The sequence below is a fragment of the Abramis brama genome (assembly GCF_963993115.1).
Source record: "Abramis brama genome assembly, chromosome: 13".
Lineage (NCBI taxonomy): Eukaryota > Metazoa > Chordata > Actinopteri > Cypriniformes > Leuciscidae > Abramis > Abramis brama.
In genome coordinates this window covers 26025816-26049703 of record NC_139975.1, presented here as the reverse complement: position 1 = coordinate 26049703, position 23888 = coordinate 26025816, and the positions used below count along the sequence as shown (strand labels likewise).

General features: G+C 37.8%; 1 protein-coding gene across 7 annotated transcripts in view; it reads left to right on the top strand.

The window, feature by feature from the left end:
* LOC311094387 (uncharacterized protein) overlaps positions 1-23888 on the top strand; it is a 46618-nt gene that overhangs the window by 9838 nt on the left and 12892 nt on the right. The window contains exons 1-5 of one of the 7 annotated variants that reach the window (XM_084132336.1): positions 1115-1411; positions 4878-4934; positions 14998-15077; positions 20960-21128; positions 21267-21399. In XM_084132336.1, coding sequence (XP_083988462.1) covers positions 4885-4934; positions 14998-15077; positions 20960-21128; positions 21267-21399 — 432 coding nt within the window. In that variant the 5' untranslated portion in view covers positions 1115-1411; positions 4878-4884. Of the gene's footprint in view, positions 1-969; positions 1412-4877; positions 5042-9365; positions 9409-14997; positions 15078-20959; positions 21129-21266; positions 21400-23888 lie in introns of those variants that run through there. The other 6 variants (XM_084132341.1, XM_084132337.1, XM_084132342.1 and 3 more) reach the window with 6 other exon arrangements.

Sequence of the window (23888 nt, the reverse complement as noted above, 5' to 3'; positions counted from 1 at the left end):
GAGTCGAGGCGAGCCGAGGCGAGCTGGTACTGTGTAGTGGAAAAGCGCCATTAGAAAGTGGTTATTTTCAGAACTGTTGACTGAAAGGAGAACCCAAAAATGGTTCTTCTATGTCATCACTGCGAATACCCCCTTTTGAAACCTTTGTGTTTAACAGTGTAACTTGACGTAAGGGATAATGTACATCCGGCCAGTTGTTATCACAGAATAAACCCCGACAGGGTGATCAGGACCCCGACGCGAAGAATCACCCCGAACTGGGTTTATATTGCAACCGCCTGGATGTACATTATCCCGCTTATTACGCGGCTACGTGCTTGCCACATAAGTGAATGATTAGACACGAAATATTGACTTGAGCTGAAATATTTTATTAGTTCTTTAAACGCAAAGCTTCCGCAAAGGAAGCAGTAGCTAGCAAGCGGCAAGTTCAGACTAGACGGACATTTAAGGGATACGGTACAGTCTTAATACACCACTTAATATACAGCATTTCGCCATGTAAATAATTATGGGGATACGAGATATTGATTTGAGATTAAACTGTTTTAAAATCATATCTGTTTGTTATCTTATAATCCGTTACAGCGCTCAAAACAATCGTTGAAAAATGGCAGCAGCTGCGTTTTTATGAAACGAGAGCCAGTCATCGATACCAGATGACATAATTAAATAATTGTTCACAAAATATTGATTTGAGTTTTAATATTTTATAAGCTCACCAAACGCAAAACTTCAACGAAGAAAAAAAACATTCCTAGCAAGCGTATAGCACCGACTTAAGTTACCCGGATGAGCCTGTGTTATCAGTTTTTACCGGTTGTTATCGGGGAATAACAAACTGCTGGATGGTGGGATTGACCAATCAGAATCGAGTATTCCATAGAGCCGTGTAATAAATATTGGGTAAAAATGTTACTAATGATTTATTCAGAGCCCTCAGCTGACTGGCTTTCCAACCCCCTTCGTGGGACAGAATGAGCCTCCCTCAGACACGAAGGTGGTATCTCTCTCCTCAGGGAGCTGCCCCATCTAATTATCAAATGACGCCTGGCCTGCCGGCGGTAAGCTGCTGGGCTGAGACAATAGTAGCTGATTCTCTGGATTAGGTGACGGGGGTTGGAGAGGGACGGGAGGGGGAATCCAAGAGGAAGAGACAGAGAGCATGCTCAGTCCTGAGAGACAGGCTACTGGAGCACACATGTGCCTTCCCTGTGAAGGATACACATTCTCAGCCAGAAGCTCATGTGATGATATGAGAAAGGAGATATTGAGGATTTAACAAAACCGGCGTGAAAATTCACTTTTGGACCTTGAACAGATTCTTTCAAAGGATGCACTAAGGAAACTCAGCTTTTGGGGTGAACTTTGACACCATGTCTCGACTTTACAGCTGCTTTGGGGACAGAAAGTAAGTTGGAGTCTTTTGTTTATATGAAAAGTATAGTTTAAAAAATAGTTTGTGGTAGCACTTATCTCTTGTTAGCGTGCTTGAGTTTGAGGTTTAGTCATGGTTGCATATAAAACTCTTTTAGTGGAACACTGATGAACATGGTCGTGTTGGTAATATGATTACATACTCCACGTGAAGTATTTTTTACTGTAAGGCTTCGGTTGTGCTCTCTGAGAATGTACTGTAATAGCTTCTTAGATGAACTCGCTCAATTAGAGTCTCTTTAAAAGCTCTTCTATCTAATGGTCTCATGACATGGCCAACAAGACCCTACTCATCACCACTGAGAGAACATGTTGTTTACCATTGGGTTTCGTCCAGAGTCTTAGTTTGGAAAAGAGACTGTTTTGTGTACTATTTCTCTTCACTGAATTAGCCATTTATTATTGTTTATTGTAGTCCAGCCCCCCAGAGACTAGATAAATGTACAATAAGTGAGTTTGGACCAGTTATTGAGACATAATGTTCCATATTCACGTATAAATGGCAAATATGCCCTTGCAAAGAGACTGGAACTTTTTTGTGTACTAGAACCAGCTTTATCTTTACATTCTGACCTACCTCCATTTTCACACCATTTATGGTCCTTGTGCTCCTGTGAGAGTGCTGCTTTGTTTGTATCTACACGGTGAATCTATTTGGCAAGGAACTTGAGCCATCTCATGAAATAAGAGTCCAAATGTTAATGTTCAGACCCCTTTTGTGTTGACCTCTGTGTTTTCTCTGAGCTTGTTGATGTTGAGCCCAAACTCTTCCTAGTTTCTCATATTTTCTTGTGCAGTTGATGAGGTTGTTGTTTTTAGCAGGCTTCTGCTATCTTTTAAGACATCTATTTTCAAAGAAGTCTCAAGTCAGTGAGAGACTGTTTTGTTAAAGTGTGAGCTAGTTAAATTTGCATATTGTGGAGAGTGGGGTAAGATGTGTCAGTGAGTACATCTTATTTTAAACATTTTTCTAATCCTGATATTTCAGCTTTACCTCTTTTTTTTTTTTTTACTATAGCTTAATGGAATAGTTCACTTAAAAATGAAAATGTGTCATAATTTACTCACCCTCAAGTTGTTTCAAACCTGTATGAATTTCTTTCTTCTGCTGAACACAAAGGAAGATATTTTGAAGAATGTTGGTAACCAAACAGTTGATTTAGCCCATTGACTTCCATAGTATTGTTTTCCCCTACTATGGAAGTCAATGGGGTCCATCAACTGTTTGGTTATCGACATTTGAAATATCTTCCTTTGTGTTCAGCAGAAGAAATAAATTCATCCAATACTATCCAATATCAGATAGCCAGAATGCGCTGCTCTTTCTCTACTGGTTTAGTTACAGGAGTTTTTTATTTTGTGGTTAAAGTTCAGAAGAACCACAAAAGTACAGATGGTTTTGTAGTATGTGTGGATTTATGCTGCCCCTGCTATGAGTTTTTAAACTATCAATCAATACCAACAGCAAAGGCCTTCCAAACACAGCTCATTGAGTCCATGCAGTAATATTGCCTAAAATATCTTCCTGAATAGAAAAAAAAATGTTCTGTGTCTGTAATTTTAGGGTACTTTAAATATACAGCTCTTTTAAATTTTAGGGTACTTTAAATATACAGCATTTTTTATTCACGTAAAGCTCCCACATTTTGTGTAAGATGTGCGTATCATACTTAAAGTCTGTCTATGTAAAACTTCAGGGGTGTACCAGAAACTATAAAAACGCTATGTACAAACTCATTTTTTGGAAGTCTAACGTGATTACGAATGGTTTGTTTCCTATTCATGAGGAACTAATTAAATTTAAACCACTAATTTTGCTAGATGTTAGAATCTAACCAAAAATAATTTACTCATCAGTAGTAAACTTATGATGGTGTGGTGGCTGTTTAAAAGCTAAATAGCATAGTAAACTATATGAGAAAATAAAATGAAAATCACAGAAGATTGCTTTCATTTTGCTCCTGCCCTATAACAAAACTGCCAGGAAATAGAATTAGACCTCATTGTTAAGTGAGCCAAATTTTGTTAGCCCAGTAAATGTTTTAGGACGTTCTTTCTCTTCAAATATAAGTTAAGGAATGAGATGGGGATGGTCACCACTTTAGCTAATGTTGTCAACTGATTGAGCCAAATGGTGACTGCAACTGGTTTCATAAACTCATTAGTGTAGTTTACTCCAGGTTTCTCTCTGCTTAAAGATGCTGTATGTAATTTTTTGTATACAATTCAAAATATCATAATATGTTTGCAGATATTTAGGAAACATGCTAAGTTCACATACTCGTTTCTCTGAAAAACAATACTACAACCACTACTTTGAAAGTTCCATGTCAGGAATGTCTGTTTTTGTTTTGGTCTGTGTGATCCCGCCCACTGCCCGTTTACCCAATAGTATTAGTATTTCCCAATAGTAATAGTATTTCCCAAATTTAGTAATATTTGGCGGAAAACACCGCGTATTGCAGCCATGGAAGCCAGCGAACAAAATCGCAGATTCTACCCGACCTAAAAAGCCTCGGCATCCATTAAAAAAATCTCTATGAATGGAAGTATATTAAAACGATTAATAAGTAAGTCTCCTCGCCTTCCATTGTCAATCCTGCTTGCTCCTGTTGCATGTCCTTGGGTCTAATCCAGTATTGCATAAGATGACTCTGATCATCAGGATGTTGAACGACGAGGGCTGGCATTTAAATAACTTAACTGATCAACTTCTGATAACTAAACTGATCTGACACATGATAAAATGTAATTATATAATGTAATAGAACAATTCAATATCAGATCATATTTACACAAAATTAGGTAGCCTTTATATAGGCTTAATATTGTCTGTAGTTGTGAACACACCCTTAATAATCTGTTATAATGGAAATAATTATTGACCTGTATGTATGTACTTTCCTCAATTGTATTATTGGTGCATACATACACAAAATTGCTACATTTTTACACTTAGTTTACACAGTCTGCTAAATTCACACACAGAAAAATTTTGACAACAGAAAATGTGCACTTATATGCACACACACACTCTGTCAGTTTGGAGCTGACACAAGATGGAAGTACCACATTTGTTTTTAATCCACAATGGCACAGTTATTGGCTTGCGCCAATACTCTCAAAATAGCCAAACATCAGCCTGGACTTAATATCAGTCTGTCACTAGGTCCATAGTAGTTTCATAGTCTTGATTATTCCTCAACCTTTCTTACTGACGTAATTCACTGTGCATTTCAAGTATTTTGTTTAACAAAAGCAAGTTTTGCATATGCACATATTTACAGTCTCCTGTCTGATAACTCTCTAAAACCAAAATGTTTGATGCTAACACAGCGTGCTTGCTAATATCTTCTGCTTGAACGCTTCTCTCCACTAACTCTCATTCTTTCTTTCTTTCTCTCTCTCTTATTCCTCCATTCCTCCCCCCTGTCCAAAAGTTAAGACATGAAACGTCGGACGTCATCACAGAACTCTGGCGTTGGAGGCAGTCCAAGGTCAGTCCATTAGTCCCTGTAGAGCTCTGAACTACATCTCTGCTATCATAGTCACGCACTGGCCAGTGATAAGGACTTTTTAGTCAGAAGAGACTCTTGCAAAAGAGGTCAGTTTGGTTTGCTTGTGTAAATTATTTAATCATGTACTCATCCTCATGTCATTCCAAAACAGTATGACTTTTTCATCCTTGAAACATCCTTGCATCCAGGCTGCTCTTTTCTAGTGGCAGTCTGCTTAAATCATAAAACTATACAACAGATTTTCAGATTTCATACAATAGCTCCAACAGGGCCCCAGACTTTCCGATGCAACTGAATTATTGTAGAGGTCGCACTGGTGCCACCACCACCACGTTGCCCAACTGATAAGAGCATGGCATTTCTGTTGCATATGAAAAACATCAAATAGCAAATGAAACCACACCACTTGTTTGAGCTGTGCTGCACGGACTGTTTATCAGCTCAGACCAGCGCAAGCTCAGAACAAGTTTACTCGCGGGCCGATCTCGATCACGCGACACCATTCTACACAGCACTGTGAGATCTAGTGAGAAGCATTCAAATTCGGTTCAAAATGCTCCGTATTAAACCATAGTGCCATAAACATTGTGCCATGAACAAACATGTTATAGAAGGCTTTTCAGTCCACAAATCACCAACATTCACCATGGATTTAATGTAGCAATGCTAACTGTAACCATGGGATTGTGGCAAAAATAGTCGAATGTTTTCACAGTATTTATTTCAGGGTTCATACAACCTTTTGAGAGTAAAATTCAGGCACTTTTTTCAAGGACTTTCAAGTGCTTCTCACTTTTTTCAGCACTTCAAAGCTCTAAATCTTATACAATTTAAATGTTATTTTAATGTGATGACCAAAAATATATAGTTAACATATTCCTTTGGGTTTTTTTTTTTTTTTTTTTTTTTTACATGTTACTGTTGTTAATAGAAGTTAATTGTATCTGCTTTTTAACTCAAGCTCAGTGCTTTACTGTCAAATGTGCATATCCAAGAAATACAAATTTTATATTCTTAGTTACTGCACTTAATAATGCGCTACCAAATCAGGTGCTGGCGCCACCATCTGTAGAACGCAAATGTTAGTCTGGAGCCCTGATGTAAGGAACAAATTGAAATTGAAGTCATTACATATGCTAAAAGCAGAACAAATTGAGATGTGAAATGCTGAAAACCTTCCCACCGGCTGCAGCTCTCAAATGTCTTTCTTGTTGTATGGACAAGGGTGAGTGAAGGTGTGGTCACATTAGCGAAATTGGTAACACTTTACAATAAGGTTTCATTAGTAAATGTTAGTTAATGTATTAACTAACATGAACTAACAATGAACAAAACATTTGTTACAGTATTTATTAATCTTTGTTAATGTTAGTTAATAAAAATACAGTCATTCATTGTTTGTTCATTTTAGTTCACGGTGCAATATCAGCAAATACTTTTGATTTTAATAATGCATTAGTAAATGTTCAAATTAACATCAATTTAGATGAATTACCGCTGCAGAATGCAGTTCGATGCAGTTCATTTTTAATTCATGTTAACTAAAGTAGTTAACTATTGAAACCTTATTGTAAAGTGTTTCTGCATGGACAAGTCTTTCCCCCTCACGGGAAATTTCTGGTCATATGGATTCCTATTTAAATGATTGGGTCTCACCCACTAAAATTCACAGAACAATGGTACATGTGACTGCAATTAAAGCAACACTAAATAACTTTTTTTTAAATAATGTTTCCAAAATCGTTTCAGTGGTTCATCAAGTCGTAACAGGGTGAAAGGCACTTCTGCATTCGCTTTGCGGCCCTATATCTGCTATAACCGCAAGTTTGCCAGATTGGGTAGCGTTTCTGTAGTTCAAATGAGACTACAAATTTGACTTGCTTTACGGCAAGCGTTACAATAGTCATTATTTAGTTTTTCTTCGCAATACATCATACTTTCATAAAATCATGCAACATATTCTACCTTGTCTGTGGACATCGTTCATTCCAAAGCCGATGCTGGATAAACAGCGAGGGTGCGTGCGACAGTAGGCTGCGGTAGGCTAAATTATTTACGACAGCGGTAATGGACAATTCCGCTTCCAACCTGTAGGGGGACCGAAGAGGAAAAGTTCTTTAGTGTTGCTTTAACTGAAAATATAATTTTTACAGTATTTAGGGCTGAAGTGTGTAATGTCGCTGGTGCCAGCAAGCAGAAATGCACAAAATAATGACAGTTCCCTTTCGAAAGGAAACGAGACACTGCGTCTATGACACTATTGGGGAACGCCCTCCACGTGATCCGGTGTCTGAAAAACTATCCAATCACAGCAATCTATATTGACCGGCGACAGCCTTTGACGTCACTCATCCACTTTTCGTCTTCAGGGACTGTTTTGTCTGATTTGCAATCACCTGAAAAAGGTAAGAACAATTATGGCAAGTGATAAGCGTTTCAAGAAGTGTGTGGATCCGTGTCTCGGATTTCTAACACCAGATGACACACACAACTTGTGCGTTTACTGTTTGGGCTCAGAGCACGCACAATCAGCTCTTGAGGGATCTGATCGTGCAGAATGTGAGAGTTTTTTTCTAAGAAAATTCTGCTCTCGTCTGCTCTCTTCTCGAGGGAAGAGGGACAGACATCTGTGCCAGGCGATTCAGGTCCCGCTCACACTGAGGCAAAGCAGAGACTGGAATCGTGGGGTTTCAGAGGGAGCTCGCCGAGGAGTTTGAGAGAGTTGTTAATCTCTCACGCCCTTCAGAGACTCGCGTGAGTGAGCTGCAGGATGAGGATGTGTTGTCACTAACATCCTCTGATCTGACAGCGAGTGCTCTGCTGGCAGCCCAAGAAAGCAGGAGATGGCTGATGAGGGTGAAGAGGATTCACAACCCGAACCCTCACAGCCACCCTGCCCCGCGTATGATGAGTTGTGAGTGTTATGGAACACGTTCGGCGAGGCTTTGCTGCCGTAGGAGCGCGTGAGGGAAGAGACCGCTCGTGACAGACTTTACGAACGGGGATGCCTGCTGAACAGTCCCTTCAGACGAAACTGGATGACATGTTCTCCAGGCGCAAAATTACAAAGTCAAGATCCGCACACCGGAGAGCTCCCATTCACAAAATTTATTTCAAGAGTGACGTTTCGGGCCTTTACGGCCCTTCCTCAGACTGTTGTTCTCCAGGCGTTCTCCAGGCGCCCCTTTTATACTTCCGGGTCGCACTAGTAGTGACGTCATAGGCTGTCGCCAGTCAATATCGATTGCTGTGATTGGATAGTTTTTCAGACACCGGTTCACGTGGAGGGCGTTCCCCATCGACGCAGTGTCTCGTTCCCTGTTTTTAGGGAACAGAGGTTACAGTCGTAACCTAGACGTTTTCAAATAGAAAACCTGAACATGTGGTGTTTCTGGGATTGGTTCAGCAAACAGATAGTCCCGCCCCAAACTCACGCCATTGGTTGACTCAGTGTTGCTAGGTTGATGCTCAAATAAACAGACCAATGTTTTGATGGCAAAAGTGTTTACACTTTTCAGGAGAACCAACCTACAGATGGCTTATAATAGTTCCCTTTGCACTGGGATGGAAGAAAGTTTTACACACTTTACCTTTATTAGATGGACTTGCCTGTTCGTTTTCTTGTAAAACGAATACGGAATCTGTGGCAAAACTCTCTTGGTAATGCAATATGTTTACTGGTTTAGAGACTTTCACAAGCTAAAAGTAACCAAAGTACTTGGGATTGTACTATTCTTTGCACACCCTTATGTAAATATCATGGTACATAGAGTACAGTATGGTAATGATTAACTACCAAAGTATCACTGTACCATGGTACTGCCACAGTACTTGATTGTAAGGGTTGTTTTCTTTGTGACCTAAAACTGTCAGTGAAGGAGATGTGTGGACACAAGCCCAGCTGTGTGAACAGTCCCAGGTGGTCCTTCATCCAGAGTTTGTCACAAGCCACACAATGCTGACCTGAAAGGGGTCAAAATGTTTCTGGAATTTAAAAAATGGATCTGATCATGATGCTGATCATAATGAGTCACATAACTTTCATATTCTCACCCTTAGGCAATAACTGTGTATGAGTGTATGTTTTCATTATGACTCTGAATATCCTCATCATCAGTGCTTTATGGTGTGTGTTTATGCTTTAGCCGTGACTGTTCTTTGTATCTGTGGTTTTTCTTGTTTTCTTGTCTTGTTCTCTCATATGCTATCATAAGCTATCTGTGAATCACTCGTCTGTGAATGTGAAGGAGACTTTATATGAACTTCCCCTGAGATAGAGAGAGGAAATGAATGAGTGCTATCTGATGACTTCACGTACGGGTCATCAATGTGCTCTGATGTCCCACCAGCCCCTCTAACCATTACAACCCCTTCTAACAAATTAAGTATCACCAGAAACTGCAAATCTGGTTTCTGTTAAGCAGTGAAGGACGGATAGTACTTGCATGCAGTGGTAAGAAAGATTGTTTCTCATTAGATGACTGCTGTTATCTGGTCTCATGTGATGTGAAGGCTCAAAGCATGAATGTTCTCAGTCCGTTAAATTGGCTTCCTGTGTAAATTGCATAAGTGAAAGTAGATTTTTACAAATGTGAGTGGTGCTTGCCTGTGCAGAAGTGTTGTAGGTTAGTACAAGAGTATTACTTTCTTCAAACAAAAGTTTGTGTCTCATGTTTCTCCTTCATTGACGGTTGTTTTATCATACGCCACGCCAGGTGGAATAAGTCTAATCACTTAGAAAAGTAATAGTACATCTCTCTTCAATCAGCTTTACGATTCAAGGCAAGGCTTGACATTAACATTGAATTTTATATATATTATATACATTTTTCAATTGTACTCTTTTAAAAAGGCATCTGAAATAATAAACTAAATGCAATGTAGTGTTGTCAAAAATATAGATTTTTCTATACATATCAATACTGAAATATCTGAAACATTCCCACAGATTGTGTGCTCACTCCCAAAGTGCGGCACATGAAGCTCTCAGTACTAATTTGAGTTATTTTTTGCTGCTTATTGCACTTAAACAGTCAAACAAACACAAAATAATGCGTCAAAATGCCAGTCTTGGTGAGTATTCATGTAAACACAGTCAGTTGTTTTAAGTGGACGCAAACAGTTGAGAAAGAAAACGCATGTTTAACAGTATAATGGATCAGTGCGTCAGGTCTTAAAGTGACAGCAGCCTAATATCCCTGCTGCCAAGTTGTGAGATAGTATTACAGTTTTTTCCCATGGTATCGATGTCAAAGTTGAGGCTAGTAACTTTGGAAAACCAGTAGTCACAGTGGCTGGCGAGCAAAAAACGTTAATGTCAAGCCCTGATTCAAGGTATTAAAAGTGTCATGTCTGAGTCTCTCTCAATAATACTATTAAGCGCTAGGGGTTTGGTCACCAAACAGGAGAAAAATGACCAAGAGCATCTTGATTGTGCTAGAATTGTAAAAATGTTGTATTGCTGTTGAATGTGAACGTGAATATGAATGATATTTGGCTCAGCTGCTCTGTCTGTTAAGCAGTGTTTGGCAGACATGTTGAAGGTGTGAGCCAGATGGAACTCACTGATGACTTGGGTTTTTCTAATTTTGCTCTTGCGGATGTACTTCAGTACATTGTTCCCTTTGAATAGTTATTTCTGATTGTCTTCTGCACTATATTAACAAGTGTCAGTAGTACATTACAATGTAATTTTTTTAAATAACCTTCAAAACATGCAAATTATATTTTTTATAGGCAGATGAGAGGTGCACAAAATTCAGGGTTCCTACACATTTTGGAAAATAGATGACTACTGTATATAATGCTAAAAAGAATGCTGTATGAACCATTTATGTTTTGTTCTGAAAAATCTACAGAGAGGTTTGGAAATTTGAGTCTGTAAAATAAGGAATTTTGAAATGGAAAATGTGAAGGAACCCTGAAAAGTGTGCATAGTAAATAAACACTTTTTTTACACAATATTTGCTCACAATTATTGAAAAATATCTTAAAACAGAAAGATGCTGCTGATGATCCCAAAATAGTTTATTTTAATTAGTTGATAGCTCAGTCGATACAGATTTGAATTTGGCTTGCAACTTCCTCTTCCTAATAATTTCCTGTCACTTTCTACTACTTCTGTTTAATGCAAATGGTAAAAATGCGAAGCATAATAGAGGGTTTAGCAGAGACTATGGAACATAATTATATTTAGCTGTGACTGTCACATGACTTGTTGCTTAAATTTAAAAGATAACACATTTGAAGGTCTGATATGAAGAGTATCACATCACAACACACCGTCATGAACTCAGCAGACGCCCTGCAGTTTTGAGTTGAACATATTTGTCATTTTCCTCTTTTGTTATGTTGATGAAAGAATGCAGCAGAAACCCGCTTGAACCTAACATCACAGGAAGTGGATGGTGGGATGAGTACAAGAAATGGTACAAGAGAGGGTGGGAGTGATGACAGAATGCCAGATGTTTTAGGTTATGTGAGTGTATGGATGAAAAGGAGGATGGGTAAAGATAAATACTTACACAAGTTAGATTAAAACCATTGCATGTCTCTTAATTGAACTGAAACTATGTGGCATGCAAAATATAAAACTAATGCTTTGTATAGACCTTGTGTAGCCTTGGCCCTTTTCAGCGCTGCATTCATTGTGTTCTGTCTTCTGGTTTGTATGTCCACAGAATGAAGGTCTTACCGATTTATGAATGAAATGCTCATTTTAAAATAATATTTGTTATGACTGCTTCGAACATTACAATGCTCATGATAACTTTCATTAGCTCTACAATAAGTACTTCACCAGTTAATAACCTTTCGACAGCGATGCCATAGAAATGTACAGAGCTACTACAAAAAAACAAAAATTCTAAAGATGCACGCTTCTTTCTCTGGCGCATAAGGTCTATAGGCATTGTTAAAATGAAAGGCTTGAAAATGAAAATGGCTTTACATAGGTCATTGTAATAGTTGCTTGCCATCAATAGAGAAGAGAACCAGTCAAGCAATCATATATCCTGCCCTAATTAAACTGTAATAATCCTTGTCAAACTGATGCATGTCAAACTAGACTGCAAATTGCCTCCACATCCTGTTGGGCCGTTCCTCCCGCCTGGTGCTTCAGCCGTCTGTCATAGATACTGTTTGAGAGTTTCCTCCTTGAGAGCTGGAGGTGTTCCAGAGGAGAGTCTGATCCAGGATTAGGCTGTAGTCACTCGTCAGGATAAACACTGAGGCCTCAGCTGGTCTGGAGTCTGTTTTGGGCTGCTGCTAGTATCAGCAAGTCTGGTACTGCAGATATAGTGGATCCACTGGAGTGACTCGGCTCCAGTGTTGTAATCTAAATGAGTCAGCGTTAAATGAGTCTTATCACCAACACCTCCTGTGCGTCCTTGGGTGTAGTAGACACACTCTTATGAAGGACAATATAGACAAACAAATAAAGACGGACCTGAACAGTCTCCATTTTCTCGAATGATTAATTACTTGAATTACTTTATATATATTCAACCCCCATTGCAAATCAGGTTTATTGTCAAAATATACAGATTTTCAGCTGTTTGCATTGAACAAATCAAACAAAAGTAAAAGAAATAGATCAACAGTTTTTTGTGGCTTCCCCAAATTCAATTGAAAATGCAACTTTTAATGACTTCTGCAGTCTCAGAATTATTCAATCCCTTGGCAAGCATCTTTAGTACTTAGTAGAATAGCCTTTTGCTGTTATGACCTGCTGCAAAAGAGATGTAACCTATAACCAGACACCGGCTTTTTCCTCACCAGTGTTTCTGAGGTATATTATACTATATAATATAATGTAATATATTATACTACCTAATATCATATATTTTATATGTTATAGTAATTCGAGCAATTAATCATTAATCAAGGTTTTTTTTTTTTGGTTTCTTTCCCACACATAGATGTGTATTCAGCTCAACAGTTTATTTATGTCAAATGCAAGAGAACAGCCCAGGAATTCTGCCAAATTTCTTGGTTAAAGCTGCAGTCCGTAACTTTTTTGGGTTTAAAATGATCCAAAATAAATTTTTGAGCAAATACATAACCAGCCAGTGTTCAAAACTATCTGCTTGCCTTAGCTCGATTAAAAACGGTAAGCTTGTAATAATGTTTTTAATTCCAGTGGTACTGGTGGATTTTCGCGGGAAATTCGAGCATGTCTTTGCGTCATTACGTCACTAGGGCTGGTCCGAATACCATTTTTTGAGCTTCGAAGCTTCGGTAGTAATGAACATCGAATATTCGAAGCTTCGGAGAGAGGGGGCTGAACATATTCTTCTCTCTAATAAAGGCAGGAATCTCTATGTGTCTGTCTGTCCGTTTGCATTTTGATTATTTCGAGAACCGTTCATCCAATCGACTTCACAAGGGAGTGCAGTGTCGCATTTGGTGCAATATAGATGGAGACGCGACACATTCAGAATTAATAAACTTTTAGTAAACTACAGAACAGCGCGAGCAGGAAGCGGCGCACCTCACACGGGCAGGGCTTATATGCTCCGAGAACGGACACTGCACTAGTGATATAAAACGCACACACACAGGTCTGTTAACTTAAGCAATAGGCTACTTTTAAGGTAGTCTAATATTTTTCTGACTAACAAATTACTGACACAGTAAAGGGTAGATTTAAATAAAGAAAAACGAAATTTAAATAAGGAAAAAAATGAAATTTAAATAAAGAAAAATGAAATTTAAATAAAGAAAAACGAAATTAAGTTAAATTAAAAACGAGATTAATTTAGATTGATAATAACGGGTAAAAAGGCTAATACATTTTGTTTCTATTATTCTATTTTCCACAATGTCAAAGCAACACAGCTTAACCCAAAACACAAGCTCAGGCATGCACTTCTGTCCATACACACTTGTGTGTGAGGATGTTGGAGGTGGAGATTTATAGCCTTTTCTCACATCACTTGATATAAACTTATTAATTTGATGGCGGATCCAGAAAGGTTCAAACGACAATCACCAGTGACAACTGGAGATTCACCCATTGTAAAATGCAAAAGACTTCGGAGTGGTTACAGAAAAAAAGAGTCTGCAACCGGCCCCAATGCACAAACAATGAAAAATATCGGAAGGGCATTCAATGTATTCATGCAATGCTGATGTTGTTAACATGAACAATTTGAGAACAAAGTATAATTTGCACGGTTTGACGTGATATGCGATCATTAGATTTAATCAGCATGATTTACTGCAATGCTTTTTTTCCCTTAGTTAGTCAGAACAAAAGTGGATGTTACTTACTTATTCAGATGACATTTTCTGGTTGAAAATTCTTATGTTGGTCATACTTCCAAAAATTAAAATCTGTTATTCCGAATGACAGCATCCACACAGATGCCGAGGCACAACCCACGTAAAGTTGATAATTCCGCGAATAACTGCAATTGCAGATTTCGAACATAGATGGCGACAAAGAGGAAAAACTACTGACTACAGCTTTAAGGTGTGGTAACATTAGCTAAATTTAGGCAAAGTTTTAGGAGCAAAAAATGGTTTATTCATCATCTATAGCTTAGCAATATATAAAGCACAGCTTACACAGAAGTCACAGTCAGAAGTCAAAAGTCAGCTTTCTGAAAATTTGCAGAAAATTTGCATGACTATCCTGAACATGAGTGGAATCTGCGTAGGGAACATTTTCACTTTCACACAAAACTCTGACAAAAGAAAAAGGGTCATATTGGTTTGGAACATCATGAAATTGAATAAATAATGGCTGATTTTTTATTTTTAATGAACTGTCCTCATTATGTGTGTACACTCATGTGTGTGCTGGGTTGTGTTTGGGTCAAATATGGAGAAACTCAACCGTTGGATTCAGTTTTTTAATTGAAACGGTTGGATTTGTCCATATTTGACCTGAACGTGTTGAAACAACCCAGCATTTTTAGATAGTAGGTTATGAGATTTTGATTTATGGTTCCATTCTAGATAACAAACCTCACATTCAGCTGCACCTCAGTAGTAGTGTCCAACCATTTATCTGACAAACCTTTTTTTTCCTCAACAGCAATTGTGACATCATGGCCTCGGGATCTCCAGACGTCACAGATGCTACTGAACCATCAGATGCAGGAGAAGAGTGTTCAGGTAATGTTCAAGTCCCGTTCAGTGCATTATCATCCATGAGAACAAAGAGAATGTCATCATTTTTTCCTCACGTAGAGATCATAGATGAAGAATTAGGACACTCAATGAAGTGATACAAGATGCTAGTTCTCACTGACAGGAAGCCATGTAGCACACAAACAAAGCCAACATTTGCCTCTCCGATACGAGCATGCTTTCCGCTGTCCGACATTTGACCTTTCTCTCCAGTTTAGTGTGGGAATGAGGAAGCTCAGACTGCTAGAGTCAGATCCTGAAGCACAGACAGCGGCCCTATGTGGGGATGTGGATTAGCCATTTCCTTGCAAAACAGGGTGCTTGCAAAGCATCCATAATCTCCTCTATCGGATTGTGGGTCTCTCTAAGTCCATTAAGTTCAAGAGTTAGCCAATGTCAGTGTGTATGGGAGGTGTTAGTCTTGTACAGATTTATCACAGGATACTGGGGGCCAGGGTCACATTAATTACACTAATGGCCGTTAACTTACACATGTTGTGAGTGAAAGGATATAAAAAATAGTAATATGTCAGTCAATAGTCAAAATTAAAAAAAATTGTGTCATCTGAATCTTTTTCTTTTGAAAAAAATCATTCAGATTCATTCTGTTATTTGTTTAATAACTCTTCCTGTAGTCTTCTTTATTATACATGTTAAAAGTATTTTTATAATTGCTGATCCAAAAATAGAGGCTAGATTTTACTACAGTCTCAAATCTTCTGAATCAGTTCACTAAAAAAGATCATTCATATTAATTCAGATTCAAATCTTCTGAATCAGTTCACCAAAAAAGCTAATTCAGTGTAGGCTACATTATTCCACCTTTCAGTAATTATATTGCACTTTGTGAGTATATTTTTAATTGCTCATCCAAAGTTACATGCAAATTGTTGGAACATTTATTCTTGCAAGTGATTCAAGTTATCTGAATTAATTCACCAAAAAAAGCTCATTCAGATTTGGTTTTTTTTGTTTTGTTTTGTTTTTTCATTCAGTAACAATTGCTGTAATATTTTTTGGCTCAGCTGCTCAAACTCATAAATATGTTCAGTAGGTTCATCTATTCTAATCAATAATATCCTCCTTTAAAATCAACACTATAAGGCTGTTTGCTTACGCTGTGGTCAATCTTTGAAGGTAGAAAAAGCAATCACATCTCTCTGCTACAAGGGAGAGACTTGAATGGAAAATATGAGTCATTGTAGTGAATGGAACTGTATGGTTCACTTAAAAGATTCATTCGTTCACGACCGAACCTAGTCAAATAGATGCAGTGCAGATCCTGGGAAGAAGACAGGTCTAGTATATTAAAAGTTATTTTTAAATTTGATACTAATCGGAATATTATTAAATGTACCGTTATTTTGACAAAGATAAAGTTGATTTATAATAATCTTTGTGTGATGTACTAGCATAAACAATTGTATTGTACATCCCTGAAATAAAGCCACGCCGCAAACAATGCACTTTTTTCCCTTATGCACTTAGACATACTGAGGCTCTGTTCTTAGAAGGGAATATTTAGCATCCCTCACTGTGTAATCAAATAACCGAGCTTTGAGTGGTTTATAAGAGACTGTGAGATCTCTTTCTCTTGTGTGTTGTTTACTGCCTTTAGATGGGCCACATCTGGAGACTGTAGGCTTTGCCAGTAGAGCTGTATCATGTGAATCTCCCCGAGACGAGAGAGAGAGAGAGACAGGATGTCAGGCAGAAAGGGAACACCAATACACAAAGCCTTAAGTCATAATCTAGACTCCTCAAAGACTGTGTTGTTGAGTTGTTGAGTTGAGTTGTTGAGTTGAGCTGAGTTGTTGAGTTGAGTTGAGTTCAGTTGTTGAGTTGAGTTGAGTTCAGGAGTTGAGTTGAGTTCAGTTGTTGAGTTGAGTTCAGTTGTTGAGTTGAGTTCAGTTGTTGAGTTGAGTTGAGTTGAGTTGAGTTGAGTTGAGTTGTTGAGTTGAGTTGAGTTGAGTTGAGTTGTTGAGTTGAGTTGAGTTGAGTTGTTGAGTTGAGTTGAGTTGAGTTGAGTTTCAACAACTCAACTCAACTCAACAACTCAACTCAACTCAACAACTGAGTTGAGTTGAGTTGAGTTGAGTTGAGTTGAGTTGTTGAGTTGAGTTGAGTTGTTGAGTTGAGTTGAGTTGAGTTGTTGAGTTGAGTTGAGTTGAGTTGAGTTGAGTTGAGTTGAGTTGAGTTGAGTTGAGTTGTTGAGTTGAGTTGTTGAATTGAGTAGTTGAGTTGAGTTGAGTTAAGTTGTTGAGTTGAGTGAATGCTGTTGCAAAACCTAGCGAGAAAGGTTTTTTTAAGGGATCACCTGCAAATGTCATGACAATTCCATAGGTAGGCAGCAACATGTCTAAAATACCTTATTTTGGCCAAATCTCATGTATCCTTCATAAAGAAGGCAATTGAAGAAAGAGAAAAGAAATGTGGCGGAAATAAACATTGAATTAAATTAAAGTTATTTTTTTAAAATCACCCCACAACAGCAGGCAAGCCAGCACTGAGAATTGTTTGTTCTCAGTAGAATGAATGACTCACTAATAAAGGTTGCCATCCCAGTATTGTTCACACAGCTGTACTTTTTTTAAAAGTACTGGCTTTTTCACTTGAATGAGAATGACCTTTCAATGTTTGTTTTGGCTTTTATAAGCCTTTCTGGGTCTTAACCTTTGGCATGAATAAAATTAGTTTGAGATCTAATTGTTAAAATAGCAGCTAGATTGTGGCTGTGTCCGAAAGCTTAGGCTGCTGACTAACTGCCTTGCTGCCTAATGGCAATGACTTTGCATGCAGCGTTTGCGCACCGTATAAAACCTCATAAAACTGATTTCAGTTCACGCTTCCAATGCCCTGTTTACACCTGGTATTAAAATGAGTTTTGGTCGATCAGATTACTAGTAGATGGAGTAGACTAGACTAGTAGACTAGTCTACTAGTAGACTAGTAGATGGATTCCGTTTGCACCAGGTGTTTTAATCTGTCTCTTTTGTCCACTTTCAAACACTTCTGTCCTGATTTCTTCAAGGTGAAGGTCTATGGGCGGGTAAATGAATGTTTTTTTCTTCAAATCTTTAGATCTAATGGATGAAATAAGCTTGCACAATTTACATATGAAAACAGCCAAAGACAACAGGAAAACATACAGAAGAAGCTTTTGTTTCTGCTCTGACAGCCACAAGACCAGCCGAACGCTGTGACTGGGTGTTAGAAATCAGGAATGATGAGAACATTGTGCTTGGTACTTTTTTCATCTTCAAACCAAACTTGGGTCTTCAGCCGACAGTTTAAATCCCATCTGGCTAGAGCGCTTCCCATAATGTTTAAGCATTAGGTCAGTAGGCGGAGAGCAGACGGTCTTTTGTGGCTGTCTGAACTCATTCGATCACATGAGCATTTACACTATGAAAGCTATGTTAAATGCGTCCTCGACTATCTCTTGAAGTGGCTGAAAGTGGACGAGCTCAAAACGTTTTAGACCCCGTTTACACCTGTATTTAGCGTTGTCCACTTGTGATCCGACCGACCAAAGCGCATCCTAATACTAGGTGTACACTGGGCCTGAGGCAGCGCTTTAATGATCTACCACAAAATGGAGCGAGCTTGGGTGATAACTAAGAACATATTTAATTACTTTAATAGTAATTTCTCTCTAGAAATGACATCAAAAGTGGAAAAAACACAAACTGACCGCCAACCGCAACTTTCAGACATATTTAGCTCAACTGTCACAGAATGGAAAGCACAGGATTGTGGGATATCAAAGGCAGCGAAGGATACATCTAGACTGCCTTCAAAAATCGACCAGATGAAGGTATCTCAGGAGACAGGAAGTGAAGCTAACATTGTTTTCGGACATGTCTTAATGCCTTCCGACCTTGGAATGTATCCTCCGAAGGCAGCGTTTTTAAGCTTTTGGACGCAGCCAGTGAATTAGCAGCTGTTCCTATGGACTGCTGTATATAAGCAGCATATTGGAATGGTCAAAGCCAGATTGTAAACACTCAAGCGCAAGTTTACTGCAACCTACACTGAAAAATAAAAGTGTTTTTTTTTTTTTTAGTAGAATTATATAAACATTCTTAACTCAAGATATATATACTTGAGATGCAAAATAATGATATTAAGTCTTGTTTTCTGAAAAAATGTATCAAAATGAAGTGAGTTTACACTTAAAAAAAGACAATCTGCCAACGGGGTCAGAAAAAAATAAAACTGAACTCAAAGGGAAAACAAGATTAATTCTCTGACCCCACTGGCAAATATATTATTTTGATAATTTTTTATTTTCTTTATGCTTCTCAAGTAAATGTATCTAAGAATGTTTAGATATTTGTACTGGAAAACAAGACAAACATACTAAGAAAGAAATGTATTTTGCAGTGTAATTATTCACACCACATTTTACATTTACATTTATGCATTTGGCAGACGCTTTTATCCAAAGCAACTTACATTGCATTTCAAGCAATTGCATAATTTCAATTGCATTTACATTCTTATCAGTTCTTGCTTTCCCTGGGAATCGGACCCATGACCTTGGCGTTACAAGCGCCAACGCTCTACTGTTTGAGCTACAGGAAAGTCTGTAGCATCATGTAACATCTATATCTGCAATACACACTGGCAGCTCATTTTCACAGGGTTTAAGTATTTTACAAAGTATTAACTTTGTAAGTCATCAGAAAACCTTACTAGGCTGCACAGTGTTGTGGAACTTTTTATAAAAATTCATTGATTTGTTAGTGTGAATGATGAGCAGCATCTGAAATGTTGACTTGATTAGAACATGCATTATCTAGGTATAGATATCTATGATAAAAACAAGAATGTTTTTGTATTAAACTCAACTGCATCATTGAATAACTCAGAAATCACATGATTTATCACTAAGGGCCAGATTTACTAACAGCTTGCACCAGCGCAAACCCTCTTTTGACGTTAAAAACTACCGTCAGGATTTATTAAAGACGCGCAGTGAAGAATTAGCGCTGAAAAGTCGCGGACAGTGTTATTTTTGCGGCTGACCTTATTGCATATGCATTTGTTGGAGTTTCCGTTTCAGACGCAAAATTTATGGGAGAAGAGTATTTAAATGAATCACGCAAGGTGATTTACTAAGGTTTGCGCTCGTCAATTTACTGGTATTTGTGCCATTATTTACTGGCCAAAAAAAGCACATCTTAAACCAGGCGCTAATTCACGCTGCTCTTGGTAGATTGTGTTGGTCATTATGGAAATGATCTGGCTGTGTTTAGTAAACCTGGCCCTAAATGTTAAACTACAGGAGATCGGTTGTGTGCTAGACAGTATTGGTGTGTAAAATTATCCAGTATTAAACCTCACTGGACCTATTAACAGTTTTTAAGTTTTTTAAACAAAAGTAACAGTGGATCAATTTTACAGCCATTTCAATAATGCAATTAGGACTTTATTGGCAATCTGAAGATAAATTAGTGTTATATAAGCACCCAAGAGAGAATATTTAGAAGTCTACAATGACAGATTGTTAAATAGGTATCATATAAACACATTTTAATGGATATATTGAACCATTTAAGGGTGCTGTCAGATGTACTTTACCACGGTCAGCAGGACTCTTCACTTTACTTGCTTGACCCCGTTACAAGTGGTATTTGTGTCATAAATTACAACGTGATTGTTTAAACATGCTGTATATGTAATTTCCAAGACTTGAGGGCCAGTAAACATGATTGTCTGCCAGTTGAACTTATTTTGTTTAGATAAGTGAACATTGACTAACTGACAGCATGTGTTCAGTGTTTGCTGTATGCAAGCCTCTCAAAATACAAGATTCTCCTTTAGTGGTACTCAAATATGTTTCTATTTTGTTTTAACTCCAGGGAAAAAGAAGTCCAAATTCCAGACGTTCAAGAACTTTTTTGTGAAGAAAAAGAGGAAGGAAAGTCCTGCTCCATCGGGTGAGAGTGGCTTGAAGGCCAGTCAGTCGAGTGATGATGTCAACACCTCTGAGCCAACCATCAGCCACGCTAACAGCGACAATGACCGGGGGTGAGGGAATAAAGTCATTACTATACTTCTCCATTTCTAATATTTGTATTACCATCTGTTTTCATCACATGCTAATATACAGTATTAAACATTACCAATGATATATGACATTTAAACATCACTATCTTTCATTCAAAGATCCAAGATCAACTTGGGAAACAAAGCCATGTCACATGATAGTGTCTTCGTTTCTGATTCGCCCTTATCAGAGACAAATGAGGGTCTGGGGGCGTCCCAGGACAACATTCATGGGAAAGTGAAATCTTTACAGGTATTCAGAGGCTGTTATGATTTATTCAATTATGAACTGTAGGCATGTCGGGATTATTGATTTAAAGCGGTCATGACATGGACTTTTTTTATTTTTCGTTTACAAAACAATCTGCTGTCAAATTCTCTGAACAAACATATAATCCTCCGACTCGATCAGGGACGCCATTAAAAATAAACCATCCACTTGTTTCAGTCGCTGGGATCCTTCTGAATCTATAAAGAAAAGAGCTAATGAGCTGTTCAAACTGGACATGTCAAAGCGAACAATCCTTTATGCTTCTATTTAATCTTCCTTTAGTCCTCTTGTCGGCAGACTCAAGTGCGTGGAGTGAAGTCAGCGAGCATATGTATACTGTATCCAGTGTAGACAGCGTCAGTGATTATAATGAGTTTATTTGCTTTTGACGCGACGTGACACTCACGTTCAGAACTGAAAGCCAGTGGGCTTATGGTGTGATGATGTAAATCTATTCATCGATGTCTTGCTCTGGAGACAGTCATATGCAAATGTATTTGCCAGTGTGACGTCACAGATCCCGCAACATCAAAACAAACAGTTTTTTTCGAGCTTGATTAAATAAATGCTTTGTTTATAATGAAGAGGATTTAAGCACTGAAACTTGCAGGATGTTTTAATGGTACAAAGACCAAAAGATCAAGGCAAATTTGATTTCTCATGTCATGACCCCTTTAATCGTCTGATCATATATTCGATCTAATGAGGGTTTGTGGGTTTACACGTATGTATTTATTTTTTTATGCATGTATATGCACGCTTTATCCGTGCAATTTGACAACATTGTTTTTACTTCTGAGTGGCAGGCGTAAGGGAATGATAATTTTTTAAAGCGAGATCCATAATACTGTAGTACGGAGCCCCTAAACATTAAAGGGACATGGTGATGGAAAAAAATGAGATGGGAGGAAAACGTTTATGCCAATGCTTTTGTGTTCTCTCGCAAATTATTTGTGTTCCACTGAGAAACTTTGTTCGCTTGCAAAAGTACTTTCTGGGCAAATGCAGTTTCTTGGGGAACACAAAACCTTTGTGAAATACATATATATATTTTTTGTCCATCTCATACTTTTCACTTTTCCTCAAAATAGACAATTTGAAGTAAAAAAAGCTTTAAAAAAACAACATAAAACATTAAAGTCTAAAGAGGTTGCTGTAGTCTTTTCTTCCCTATTGTGACGTACTGTATATCCGAGTGAAGCAACTTCTCAAACAAGAACAAATGTGAGGCTGGACTTGATTTTGTCCATAGGGAATTGATTGGATGGTTGTGGTTTTGTCATTTTGATTAAAGATTATGAGGACACATGATGTGCAGGGATAAATCAATTATAGTATACTGCAATATTCCATAAAAATAAAAATGGTCAATTTAGACTTCATGGTAACTTTCAGGCTGTTTGTGGCATATGTGTGCTCAGAGGGAGTGTATAAGCATATTCACTTTCCTGTCCTCTTACTTTAATGAGTATTAGTGATGGCAATTCACTGGACTTGGTATAAAATTAGCAAGTCTAAGCCTCAAGAAACAGAGCCTGAGATTTTCACTGTTGACATTTTGCCACCAGCCCAATTTAGGCAGCAGGGAACATCATCAATGTCACTGAAAGACAGAATAAAAACAAGACCAAACAAAAGTGAGCTACAAAATGTCTTTCAAATGTGTACATGATGTTCAATTAATCTTGATTGTAAGTGTATTTAAATCATCAATAATGTATCAGCATTTGAAATAGTCACCAGATGGCCACAAAAATGCGCTTGTCTCGTCTGTGTCTTGGCATTGATTAAATGCTACTTAGCATAGCCTTCTTAATGCGGTTAGCTTATTACCCGTAGACATTCCGGATAGGCACTTTGTCATGAGCCAGACATGAGAGCAATCTCAGCAATGAAAGTTACCAGTCCATTAAGAGAGGAATCAACATTTCACCCACTGTTTGAAAGAAGCAGATCATCTGTGAATAGCTGAGACTAGGCTGAATTCATTTATCCGAGGTGTTTGAATGCACTGGCTTTTAGTCTTGATTTCAATTTATTTATTTATTTTCTAATTTTTATTAAAGGACAGTTCAGACAAAACATTACGGTTTAAACATTGCGGTTTAAAAGGTTTGGGCCGGTAAAATTTATAAATGTTTTTGAAGGAAAACGTTATCTCTTATGTTCACCAGCACTGCATTTATTTGATCAAAAACACAGTAAAAACAGTAATAATGTGAAATATTATTACAATTTAAAACAACTATTCCTGTGATGCAAAGCTGAATTTTCAGCATCATTACTCCAGTCTTCAGCGTCACATGATCCTTCAGAAATCATTCTCATATGATGATTTGATGATCAAAAAAAAAAACATTTCTTATTATTATCGATGTTGACAACAGTTGTGCTGCTTAATTTTTTTGTGGAAACTGATACATTTTATTTTTTTCAGGATAATTTGATGAATAGAAAGTTCCAAAGAACAT